Here is a 12,097-nt window from a genome sequence, read left to right on the forward strand (position 1 = left end):
TGATGCCGAGATCATATCCTAAATTGAATACCACAGATGAAGTTCGGGGGCATGTTTACCATGGTTTCTCCGCAGCCGACGAACTATAAACATTGATAGCACGCGACTCTTGGCTATCTGCAGCTACAGAGAAACAGCTTGGGCAGAGTCGAAGAACCGGTGACGAGAATGAAGCGATAGGATTGATGTTTCTGATCAAAATTCAGATAATCGCAAAAGTGCAGAAAAACGTATAATTTTAACGCTTCGCAGAAATCGTTCGAGAGGGACTATTATTCTATCAAACGAAGATCCCACTCAGAATCCATGGTCATCCTCATGTGGCTATATTCCAGAGAGATAAGAAAAAGTTCTCGACGTTTTCGTGCAGTAACATTCAGCCATAAGAGGTTAAACTGGAGGCTGATTCGTGAACCCTGTCATGAAACCTCGCCGAGAGTTGGACATGAGTTTTCCCGCGCCGTCCCCCACGGACTTCCTCATCTGGAGGGAGGCGCAAAGTGTGATGGCAATTCGCGATTCCCCAAATAGTATGGGCGACGTCTGGGTTCGGTTGAACCCTTGATAGCGTCGCAGTCAACGTTAAGCTTATCTCAAGTTGAAAACTTCCATCCGAAATTCGAGCATTATGTCCTTGTTTGATGGAACCGCCGTACATCGTATAGATGAGGGGATATATGATGAACATGCTCTATGCTTAACACCTGAGCTTACACTCCATCAACATCTCATAAGCTTTTTTCATGCTGTGCATATCTGACCTGTGCGTGATCGGATGATTATAGCTACCCTCCTTTTCGGTAGGGATCTCAGCAGTGCCTTCAAGTGAGAAGTTTCTGGTCTTGTCGTGTATGGTGAAGCCTGTTCATCAGGCTGATTGGAATAGTTCATGCCTCCAATTCACTTCTAAGTCGAGCTGACCTGCGTCTAGAAGTCAAAGTGAAACGACCCACATATGATTGGCTGTTTATTGATCGTCGTTCGCAGGCATCGATAGTACTCTCGCCCCGTGCGGCTTCTTCACTCCGAAAACGTTTCTCCGTTCATTTCATTTGGAAGGTACGCAGGTACACAGATACGAAAAGTGGATGATATACCTGAACACGGCATATAGCGGCTTGGTGTAGTAGAACAGGCGCCCTCGACTCAATTAAGTCTGGAAACTGTGGGTCTGCTGTCGATTCTGGCTGGAAACGCTCACACGGGTGTCTTCCCGCAATTCCATACTCCTCATCGATGCAGGAGATGTGGAGAAGGGAAGTAATGTGGAGATCTGTGTATAAGACTCCACAAGCACGCCTTCAATTTTCACTCGGCAACCCACTCCACCATCACATTCTTTCACCATGATCTCTTCTGTTCTTGCTCTAGCTTCGCTCCTCGTCGCTGCTGGCGCACAGCAGGCTGGTACTAACACTGCTGAGCAGCATCCTCCTCTCACGGTCAGCATCTGTACCAGCAGCGGATGTACGACGTCTACCCAATCCATTGTGATTGACGCCAACTGGAGATGGCTTCACGCCACCACGGGATACACCAACTGCTACACTGGTAACACCTGGAACGCTACCATTTGCCCTGATGGTGTCAAGTGCGCAGCCAACTGTGCATTGGACGGAGCAGACTACTCTGGCACATATGGTATCACTACCACTGGCAATGCCCTCAAGCTTAACTTCATCACCAAGGCTTCCCAGACGAACGTTGGTTCCCGAACCTACTTGATGGCAGCTGGCAGCACCACCAAGTACCAGATGTTGAAGCTCTTGGGCCAAGAGTTCACCTTCGATGTGGATGTTTCCAACCTGCCCTGTGGATTGAACGGTGCTCTCTACTTCTCGGAAATGGACGAAGATGGAGGCATGTCGAGATTCTCAACCAACAAGGCTGGTGCCAAGTACGGAACTGGATACTGTGATGCTCAATGCCCACAAGATATCAAGTTCATCAACGGAGTGGTAAGAAATCCCCGTTTCCGTCGTAGGACCGTAAGGAGTTAGAATTGAGAACTTGACTAACTCTCTTTCAAGGCCAACTCCGTTGGCTGGAATGCCTCAGCCAATGATGTCAATGCCGGTTCTGGACAGTATGGATCCTGCTGTAACGAGATGGATATCTGGGAAGCCAATGTGGTTTCTGCCGCTTATACCCCGTAAGACTTGCCATCCATTGTATATCGACTGTCGTACTAACAAACGGTCTAGTCATCCTTGCTCCGTCTCTCAGCAAACACGTTGCAGCGGAACCGATTGCGGAATTGGTGCCAGATACTCCTCGTTGTGTGATGCCGATGGATGCGATTTCAACTCCTACAGAATGGGTGATACCTCCTTCTATGGTGCAGGCATGACCGTCGACACCACCAAGGTTTTCACCGTTGTGACCCAATTCGTCACCAACGACGGCACAACCAGCGGCACCCTCAGCGAAATCCGTCGATTCTATGTCCAGAACGGAGTTGTCATCCCCAACTCCCAATCTACCGTCTCCGGCGTGACCGGTAACTCACTCAGTGACACTTGGTGTGCTGCTCAAAAGACCGCATTCGGTGACCAGAACGTCTTCGCAACCAAGGGCGGTCTCGCCACAATAGGTGCTTCCTTGAAGAAGGGAATGGTCCTCGTCATGTCCATCTGGGACGACCACGCGGCCGACATGCTCTGGCTCGACGCTCCTTACCCACCTACCAAGGACGCCTCCACTCCAGGTGTCTCCCGTGGTACGTGCGGAGCTGATTCTGGAGTCCCAGCATCTGTCGAGTCTGTTGCTGCCAGCGCATCCGTCACCTACTCCAACATCAAGTGGGGTCCCATCAACTCCACTTACACCGTATCCAAATAAAGGGCCCTCATCTCACAAATGCATCTAAACCTCATGTCAGCATAATGATCTTAATAGACACTTATTAGATCTCGGAAAGCACTTTGTATATACGCATCCAGCATGTAGAGAAACGATAGCATGAAGAATTTCTTTTTCTCTGTATGTAGTTTTGGCGGATTTCAATTATTGGTGGTTCTTGGACGGAAAACAAAATGAAATGACACTCACTTGGATTTAATCGAAGCATCCTCGTGCAGATTGTGAATTGTCGTTGTTTTGGGCCATTTTTGACAAATAAGCCGAGTTGAATTTCTGTGAGTATTGGTCGTAATCCGAGTTTTATCGAAATTCTTCCTTCAGGTTCAGAGATCAGATTGGAGTATCAGTCATCGATCGTGAAGTAAATGCTGAGTGTTCACAGCCTTGGACCATGATGAGGATCCCAGGGATGAAAGCTCCAAGTAGAATTTTCTTGATATCAATCATTTCGGAGACGACTCAACCCCTGTACGGCCGAGTGTCGTCATGAGGCTAATTTGCGATACATATATATAAACACATCACGCCGAGGAGGCGTTGTTTTCTTCTTCGTTGAGCAAGCTCTTGACGTGTTGTTGTTCGCAAGAAACGAAGCGATTAACCTCAAGAAAGATCTCCCGGATCTTGCCGGTTCCCACATCCGTGTGGGGATGGCGTCTTTTTCTCCACATCCACACCTTCACGTCCACGTAAAATTCTTTCTTACTACAACTCAAATTTCTTGTAAGATCCTTTTCTCCTTCTGTTATATATTTACTTCTTGTTCTTCTTCTTCTTATTGTTCTTACCTACGAGTAATATTGGTAGAGATGGTACCAAAAGGTCCTTACAAGCTGTGTACAGTCAATACCGCACCAGACCGAGCAAAGCGCTTGGTTGGAAGACTTGTTGAAGATGTTAAGGACACTTATACGATTGTCTATGTTGAGAACTGCGAACGTATGTTTCCTGTTGTTCTGTCCTGTACTTTTGTATTTCTTGTCGAAATTGAGAGCATTCTACACCGTGTTTACAAGTGGCATAGACGCTAATTGGTATCACAGGAGTTGAAGATGTCAAGTCGATGTGTGAAAGAAATAAGCCAGATGTCTTGGTAAATTCTCTCTTTCTCCAACCCGGTCTCAAAGTATTGAGCGCTCTTGCATGAAGGACGTGTTGGCTAACTAGTGAACCAAGTTCTGTGCATCAATGTGGACTATCGAAGAGAGTGAAGAGATTCAAAGGATAGCAAGGGAAATTGTCCCAGGTGTCAGAACAATGGCTATTCCTCATGGACTTCAAGTCGAAAAAGGTCCCGATGCGGTAGTCGAATTCCTCAAGGAGAGATGGCCTCAATTGGTCGAGAGGTGATCTTGACGAATCTTGAGAAACTTTATAAGGCAAACTCGAAGGCTATCAAGAACAGCATGGCAAGAATTCGGCTTGTTGGAAGGCGTATGTTCGAACTTTCGGTTCTCATGTCATTGAAAAAGGGTTGCATTATCGGTAGAGGTAGACAGCTCATCGCTGCACAATATAGAGGTTATTTGGACTTCTTCCAATTTTGTTCTCTCTCTATTCTTTTTAGTAACTCTCGCAAGTGCCAGAGCAACATTTGATGATATTTGTTCAAGTACATTACTATCACCTGATCTTCGGCCTCGACCGGATCTTGTCTCTCTCCAATGTCTCTCACCATCAATGCAAAGCTGCGGCACAGCCCTGCGAAGCCTTGCATCAATTCTGTTTCATTCCTTCCATACGATTGGACGAATGAGGCCTCGAGAAAGCCCAGCTGAAAGCCATGCCGCGCGGTCAAGCGAAGATAAGATAATCCTCGGCCTGACTTCGCTCCATCTTTCATCACTCCACCAAATCGTACAATTTCAATCCAAAACCTTCTTTCAGCCTTAGAAATAACCTCATCTATATCTCGTGACATACATCTCAATCATTTCCATCTCAAGTCCATCTCACATCACCAAGCAACAGCGAAACCATGAGTCGGCAACGCTACGAACCTGTAAGTTGCTCTTAAACTGCTGCCTAGTCCTCAATCTCCAGCTGTAGCAAACGAACTGACAACGAACAAACAGATCCCCCAACGCGACGAAGTAATCATCCTAGACAACATCCACGGCTCACCGACCTACAACTACAACACCGCGATCCCCAACTCCCTCGCCTCCTCAATCCACACCCCCTCCATCGCGCCCTCGATCCCCAACTCCCCTCCTCCGAGCTTCCACACGCACTCCCCACCCGGCACCCCGCGCCCAACACCCAGTACATCCACCCGACAGAGCGGCGGCGGCGTCTCCTACGCAGAACTATGGGGCGTCGCGCCCAGCACCGTGGGCGGGGCAGAGACAGATGTTGGGGGAACGAGTAACGATGCTCTGGCCACGATCGCCAGCCTCAAGCAAAGAATCGAATGGCTCGAGGAAAGTATCGGGAAATTGCTTGTAGGCCTTCATTTCCTCCTCATTTCATCTACATCACTAACGTATCAAAAACGTAGATCGAGAAAGATTCCCACATCTGCAGCACGGCGGCCGCGCTCCAGGATAGCAGACACAGTAACTGCTGCGTAACATTCGACGATGCTTCGCCGGAGCTGGAAAGGATGCTTACACAGGGAAAAGGGTCGAATTGCTGCGTTGCGTTTCGGAGTAATGATCGCAAGATGGCTAATAGACGGACTGGTATTGTTGTGGGTTTTGTGACGATGTTTATGGTGTGTGTTATGCTCACAATTATTTTGACGGCCGGGGCGGCGAAAGGTGGGGACACAAATGGGGGCAGGAGGAGGCCTGGGAATCAGAATCTTGTGCCCGTCATTTATGGAGAGGATGAGACTTAGATGTGTGGTTGAGGGGTAGTCATTTGGTGGGATATAAGTTTGGACTTCGAAATGCACATTTTGATGATATGGGTGTCGGGAACGGAAAGGGAGCGGATTGGTGCTGAATTGTCTGTGGACTAGGGCGTTTGTGAAGGAGATTTTCAATAGTTCGGGCTTGGGTGGAGTTTGGGACATTTTTGATATATTTTCAACTTTGATGTGCCATTTCCTTGCTAATATCTACCAGCTATATGTTCTAGCAAGTCTAGGAGATGTAATGTAAGATGTGTAAGAGCTTGTGTTAGTGGGATCTGAATATTAGTTGAGCCAAAAGGCAACGCAAGACAAGGGTATAGCAATGATCGTAGAACTCTTTCCCGTCAAATCTCTCCTCACTCACAACTTCGATAAACCTTTAGACTCGGATTTCATGAGCCCAGCACTCACAATTCTCTTAGTCCATCTGATCTCCTCCCAATCAGTCGTCCGGATGCTGATGATATCCAGAACCCAACCCGTTGTACTCTGGGAATCTCTCTTGAGTCTACCGAAACACCTCGCCATCATGCCCTCTGAAGCCCCAATGAACTTCCCACTCTCTCTTTGAAGAAGCTCCGGAGACTTGTAATTGGCAAGGATTCCGCTGGGGAGAGGTGGTCGATCGTGCCAGAGATCCGCGAACTGGAAGTGTTGCTTGGTAGTGCCGGGCTCACGGGAGGAGAGAATGACTCGCGCGTAGAGCTCGATCACAGCATTCTCCTTTAAAGCATGACACTTGGCCCCTTCCTTGAACATTTCAGCAACTCTGAAGCAGACTCGAAGGAACGATTGTGAGGACAATCCGACAATAGGAGACCGATCTCGAATCAAGCCTGGAAAGTCTGGTCGAGCGAAAGGCTTCAGCGGTTCATACTCATGACTATCATCCAGAATTATGCTTGTGGTATCTGTGGTCAACTGACTTATAGAGGGCTGTCTTCTAAAAGATGGCCTGACACCAGAAACCGCTTGAGATCTGACGGGAGATATTTCGACGACTTCTGCTTCCTCTGCAGGTGATACGATTGGCCTCTTAGAGTGTCGGCGGTCGGGAGTATATTTCTCAGCCGTAGACTCATTGTTTGTTCGAATGAAAGACCAATCCTCGTCATCGTCCAGGAGATCTTCAGAGTCAGCTAGAGAATTGGCTGTATTATCCGGAAATTTCTGCTGCCCTGCAGACTCGGCAGGAAAGTAATGCTTTTGGGGCGAGAATTGAAGAGAGCTGTCGTATACTTCACCTGATGCAGATCCTTCTCCAGAAGAGTAATGCAAGCTTGGTGGAGGTTGGAAGCGCTCGAGAACTCCAGCAGGGTCTGCCAGATTCATCATCTCTTCCTCCATATCTTCATCGAGCGGAAAATCATCGTCTATATCAGAACCGAGAATAAAGGGCGACGATGGACGAGATGAGGTGCTTGTATGTTGGATGCCATGCGGACTAGGAACCAATACCCTCTGGCCACTGCCCTTAGTTTGCGACTCGAGTTGCTTCTGGGGAAGAACACCATGTCCACTGGATAGCGGTTCCGATGCCATGATTGATTGAGTGGCTGGCACGACAGGCTGAGACACCAGGTCCATGAGATCGGAATCATTCAACCCTTCGTCAAAATCCTCAAGGTCGTAGTCCTTAGAGACATCTATCATTACCATGTTAGCATCATCTAGATCTGAGCGTTCCACTTGGACATCCTTCGATGGGTCAGTGCGACGATTGTGGCCTGGATCCAGAGCTGGTAGAGCTTGAGATGATGGCTCATGTTCGCCCGCAGGTGCCTGGGTATCACTAGCTACATGTAACATATCGTCGTCCGTGTTGGGCAGGTTCCGAGGCACGGGTGGTTCGTTCACTCTTCCAGAAAACTGTTCGGAAAGGTTGTCCTGAAATTGATGAGCTGGCTGGGAATTGTCTAGGACCCTCAGGAGAGCTCTCGTCTCGCTCGAATTTGGTTCAAATTGAGATGAGCCATAAGAAGGGTCTCCATGAACTGCAACGCCACACAGACGACCAATGGAGCCCGAATCATTTCGTTCTTCATGTCGACTGGAATGAGTCGTTTTCAGCCACTGGCTCTGGGATTCTAATCGAAGATGTGACTTTGCTATGTGCGGATCGCCGATAAGCTCCGGTGCAGAGGCTGACGATTGATGCTGTTCTTCTGTAGGCAGAATATTGTACTGAGGCTCATCACTTACTTGGACATTCCAAGTTACGTCGTTGAAGAAGGCGTCTTCTCCAGAGACTGGGTGGTCCTCGATTGGCACCTTAGACAAATCGCGATTGGCTATGATCGCATAGCCTTCATATGCTCCTGGCTCGTTAAGATTTCGCTCATGCGATAGGTCGTCATCTCCAAGCATGAATCCCCCCTCAGTGGCATGATCGAAGAGCTCTTCCTCGGCCGCACGGATGCTGATGTTCGGCTCAGCTCGAGACTGAACATTGTGCTGAACACTTGAGGCTTCCTTTGTTTGTTCAGCTGTAGACGGAGGCATGTATCTGAAAGCAGCTAATTTATCGAGTGTAGTCTGTGCCAGCTTCACCGACTCTTGCGTAGTTACGTGTCCTAGATAGCTATTTGGCATGGTCTGCACAGGATCTTCGACAGCATCCTTTTTGCGAGAAGCTCCAGGCTTGGTGATAGTCGGTGGCTTAAAAGGGCCCATCTTAGATTTCGTCGTCTGAGCTTTGGCAGATCCGGCTTTCTTTTTCTTATTGTTGCCAGAGTCTAGTGTAGTAAGTTGTGCACCAGCCTGGTCTTTGTAATCCAGACTATCAGCTTGAGTATCGACCTTCGAGAATTGTGACAAGGTATACGGCATAGCTTTTGATGAACTCGCTCTCTTCGCAGAAGCTGATTTGCGTCTTTTGGGGAAAGTAGTTTCGAAGTCGCCGCCCTTGTTTTGACCAGCCAAGTCACCCTCGTCGACGTACTCCCATAGAGGATCAACTGATACAGCGCGACCCTTGTTTTGTGCACGACCACGTTTCTTTGGGACTACCACGTCCGGTCGTTCAGCAGGAACTTCGACAATTTCGTAGATATCTCTTTCGTGAAGTGTTTTCTGGGAACTGATGAATTGGACAGGTGGGGCAATTGGATTGATTGGAGTGAAGGATGACATCGAACGTTGGACGAACTGATCGCTCCTAGTACGCAGTCCATCCATTAGTATAATTCGCTGTAGACCTCAATGACTTACGAGCTCTCTACTTGGTTCATCTCGGTCCCAGCTCGTCGCAACAGCTCACGATCCCAACCACGGTAGAGAGACATCCCCGGCAATCCCTCCGCTTGACTACAGCTCCCCAGACCTAACAGTAGATTCGAACAGAAATGTGGATACGAAATACAATGCTTGCGCAAAGGATAATTGCAGTAGGAATGTAAAATGTGAAGAGTAAAGAAAGGAAGCTGCGAGGCTGTGAGAGTTCGGCTCGGCACTACAGTAACCAGGCTAGCGGGCCGGCAGGGAGCTTCTCAATGCGGCAACATCGGTCACATGTCGCTTTATGCATTGCCGCTGTTGATATTGCGCCTTTTTTGAACATCGACGTTAACTCTCACTTGCTTATTGCTTCTGGAGTGTACCATTCATATGATATAGAATCATTGGGGACTTTAACAGAAGCCGCCAGAGCAGACATCGATATACCCCGCCCCCGCTCATATCTCTTATCGTCAACTGCAACCTGGAACACGTCCACGTCACGGTACGACAGGTTGTTGCATGGTCCGAACGTTCTATATATCATCCAGAAGTCGAGATCCCCGTAGCTACTTCCTGCTGACAGGAGTCGATCACAGGAGTCTGGATCCGTGACCGGAAACTGCGGCTCCTCCTCGCTCGAGCTTGCAGGCAAGCCGAAGTCACGTTATTGGACCCTGAGTACCAGTCTTGCGCTGGAGATATCAACATGTTTTCCTCTGTTAGTATATTCTGATTCACATCCAATCAACCACAGTCATTCACCGTGACTCGTTAGCGCACTCCTGTATCTGACCATCTCGCGCTTTCTATTCAAAATGTCTCTTCTCAAAACACATGATTCAGAAACACTACCTCCCCACACATTTCACAACAGAGAAAGCCTTTCATGTCTTCATCTGTCCTCCGTCTTGCATTGGCCATCAACATGGCGTCTGCCCACCATGCCAGCGAAAAACACCACATGTCGATTAAGAAGCTAATTCCAAGCTTTTCACAGAAGAAACCTTATTCCGCAGTCACTGTCGCTGTTGAAAACCTCACCAGTGAGCATTACGAGGAAGACGATGTTGGTGGCATCCCAGATCTTGTAGAAGCTATCAAGCTTCAAGCAAGTGGTCCAGCTGAAGCTGCTCGCGCAATCCGCAAGAAATTGAAGTACGGCAACGTCCACCGTCAAATTCGTGCTCTTGTTATTCTGGATGGCCTGATTCAGAATGCGGGAGCTCGTTTTCAGAGAACCTTTGCGGATGAGATGTTGTTGGAGCGCTTGCGAGTTTGCGGTACTTCCGACCTCTCAGATCCGCTAGTAAGAGATAAATGCAAGGAGCTGTTTCGAAACTGGGCCGTTGAGTACAAGAACGTTCGGGGCTTGGAACAAGTTGCTGGTCTCTACAAGGTTAGTGCGAGTTGGTTCCTTATAGGTCTTTGCTAATATCAAATCCAGCAATTACCTCGTCGCAAGCAGGTAGTCACGCAAGACCAATCCAAGGTCCTTCGCGAGACAGCCGAAAATCCATTCGAGGATGACGAAGAGGAGGTAGTAGCGCCTCCTCCACAACCTCGACATGCCTCTGTTGCTAGCTCTCCGGCACAATCTAGCAGAAGCTCGCCGCCTCCATCGTTCTTCTCCAGCATATCTTCATCCACTGATACGAAGAAATCCAAGAAGGAAAAGGACAAGAAGAAAAAGAAGGGCAAGCCGTTCAACCTAGAGTCCGAGAAGGAAACTATGAAGAACTGCATTGCAGAATCATCTGTGGCTTCGACCAATCTATTGAATGCACTTCGATTGATTAATCGTGAGCGGGAACAAATTTCCGAGAACAAGAATGCAGTCCACCACTTTGAGTTCTGTAAATTGCTGAGACGCAAGATCTTACGTTATGTAGGTATTCCTGATATAGTTGACCAATCGTTGCTGACATATCTTAGATCCAACTTGTCGAATCTGAGCAGTGGCTTGGAGCTCTTTTGCATGCCAATGACGAGCTTGTGACTGCTCTTATGACGTTCGAGCAACTTGACCGCTCCATTGACGCTGACAGCGACTCGGACGACGAGCTAGCCCATCAACAGCATCTATACAAGAGTAAGTGCTCAATCTTCGCAAGTTAACGGGTACTAATGATGTGGTAGCCATGTCCGACAAAGGCAAGGAGAATGCAGCTGCCAATCAATTCGCCGGTCTTTCCCTCGGCACGAAGAGTCCCAGCCCACCACGACCACCCCGTCAACCTCCTCGTCCAGCCCCACAGCCAGAGCCCGAGGAAGAAGATGACTTCGAAGAAGAGGACGAGAACGATCCCTTCGCTGATCGTAACGCTCTTCAAACTCCTAAAGTTGAGAAGAAAGAGCCAGTTTGGAGAGATGTCTAACGAGCACAGAGTGAATTGAAGACGGAAGTTTATGAGGGTATGAGATCATGAGATGAGTTTTGAGCGTTGGACAGCATGCAATTGAGGACCATGAGAGCGGAAGGATTATTGGAGCGAGGATTAGCATGAGTCAAGAGTGAAGACAGTAGTAGTATTAGGCGGTGATGAGTGAATGAAGCTGCATTTACTTTCTGCCCTACACCTCCCCGTTGTCCGTGATAATGCGTTAAAAGTGAGCGTCGATTATGATTCTCGAGCGAACAACAGTTTAATACTTATACTATCAGTTTGTTCCTCTTGTCTGGGAGCAATGTATGGCCTTAGACCAGAAAGCCTGTCGTTATCTTGTTACATTTCGACTCCTCTCTGTCTCATCTCTCATAAGCTGCTTCAGGAGTGAAATGACGCGGGAGAAAATGGGAATAAGAAATGAGAGACAGATCTTAGCAAAGAGAACTGAAAGGATATCCTTGAAGTGATGGTAACGAGGTGGTCATACATTCCTGACACCACAGAGAAGTCGATACAGTAAGTTCATAATCAAGAACACAGACTATGAAAGAAGCAAGATCAATCCAAAGCCTCGTATACCAAAGGAGTGGATAACACGGAATAGCGGGTAATCTTCAATATTTCTGCTCAAAAGCTCGAGTAGCCATGCATCAAAATAGTTGCGCAGCAAATTACCTGGCTCCGTCCGGACAATCTGTTGCACGTCTTGCGCTAGCGATGTGCAACAAAACTTCTAAATTACCCAAGTATAGTGGGACATTGAGGGTAG

General features: G+C 48.1%; 5 protein-coding genes across 5 annotated transcripts; 4 read left to right on the forward strand and 1 right to left on the reverse strand.

The window, feature by feature from the left end:
• Window positions 1-919: 919 nt before the first annotated feature.
• On the forward strand, window positions 920-2,841 carry LY89DRAFT_756657 (glycoside hydrolase family 7 protein; the record flags this gene model as incomplete). Its single annotated transcript, XM_018221388.1, has 3 exons — window positions 920-1,958; window positions 2,031-2,152; window positions 2,205-2,841. Exons 1-3 carry the CDS (start codon window positions 1,347-1,349, stop codon window positions 2,839-2,841), a joined length of 1,371 nt encoding a protein of 456 aa, XP_018066661.1. The 5' UTR covers window positions 920-1,346.
• Window positions 2,842-3,671: 830 nt separating this feature from the next.
• LY89DRAFT_592863 (uncharacterized protein) lies at window positions 3,672-4,212 on the forward strand (the record flags this gene model as incomplete). Its single annotated transcript, XM_018209719.1, has 3 exons — window positions 3,672-3,801; window positions 3,906-3,955; window positions 4,039-4,212. 3 exons carry the CDS (start codon window positions 3,672-3,674, stop codon window positions 4,210-4,212), a joined length of 354 nt encoding a protein of 117 aa, XP_018066662.1.
• A 396-nt stretch (window positions 4,213-4,608) lies between these two features.
• On the forward strand, window positions 4,609-6,066 carry LY89DRAFT_688055 (uncharacterized protein). Its single transcript, XM_018215628.1, has 3 exons — window positions 4,609-4,864; window positions 4,938-5,306; window positions 5,363-6,066. The coding sequence occupies exons 1-3, from the start codon at window positions 4,841-4,843 to the stop codon at window positions 5,702-5,704; spliced, it is 735 nt and encodes a 244-aa protein (XP_018066663.1). The 5' UTR covers window positions 4,609-4,840; the 3' UTR covers window positions 5,705-6,066.
• A 16-nt stretch (window positions 6,067-6,082) lies between these two features.
• LY89DRAFT_785697 (uncharacterized protein) lies at window positions 6,083-9,006 on the reverse strand (the record flags this gene model as incomplete). Its single annotated transcript, XM_018222913.1, has 2 exons — window positions 6,083-8,879; window positions 8,933-9,006. 2 exons carry the CDS (start codon window positions 9,004-9,006, stop codon window positions 6,083-6,085), a joined length of 2,871 nt encoding a protein of 956 aa, XP_018066664.1.
• Window positions 9,007-9,254: 248 nt separating this feature from the next.
• On the forward strand, window positions 9,255-11,499 carry LY89DRAFT_688056 (uncharacterized protein). Its single transcript, XM_018215629.1, has 5 exons — window positions 9,255-9,659; window positions 9,939-10,337; window positions 10,386-10,826; window positions 10,874-11,030; window positions 11,078-11,499. Exons 1-5 carry the CDS (start codon window positions 9,648-9,650, stop codon window positions 11,314-11,316), a joined length of 1,248 nt encoding a protein of 415 aa, XP_018066665.1. The 5' UTR covers window positions 9,255-9,647; the 3' UTR covers window positions 11,317-11,499.
• The last annotated feature ends 598 nt before the right edge of the window (window positions 11,500-12,097 follow it).

This window comes from Mollisia scopiformis, assembly GCF_001500285.1.
Source record: "Mollisia scopiformis unplaced genomic scaffold LY89scaffold_21, whole genome shotgun sequence".
NCBI lineage: Eukaryota > Fungi > Ascomycota > Leotiomycetes > Helotiales > Mollisiaceae > Mollisia > Mollisia scopiformis.

Coding starts and splice junctions, on each gene's coding strand:
- LY89DRAFT_688056 (XM_018215629.1), top strand. Junction 10,338..10,385: donor AAGTTGCTGGTCTCTACAAG/GTTAGTGCGAGT, acceptor TATCAAATCCAG/CAATTACCTCGTCGCAAGCA. Junction 10,827..10,873: donor GACGCAAGATCTTACGTTAT/GTAGGTATTCCT, acceptor GACATATCTTAG/ATCCAACTTGTCGAATCTGA.
- LY89DRAFT_688055 (XM_018215628.1), top strand. CDS start 4,841: ATGAGTCGGCAACGCTACGAACCT. Junction 4,865..4,937: donor GTCGGCAACGCTACGAACCT/GTAAGTTGCTCT, acceptor ACGAACAAACAG/ATCCCCCAACGCGACGAAGT. Junction 5,307..5,362: donor AAAGTATCGGGAAATTGCTT/GTAGGCCTTCAT, acceptor TCAAAAACGTAG/ATCGAGAAAGATTCCCACAT.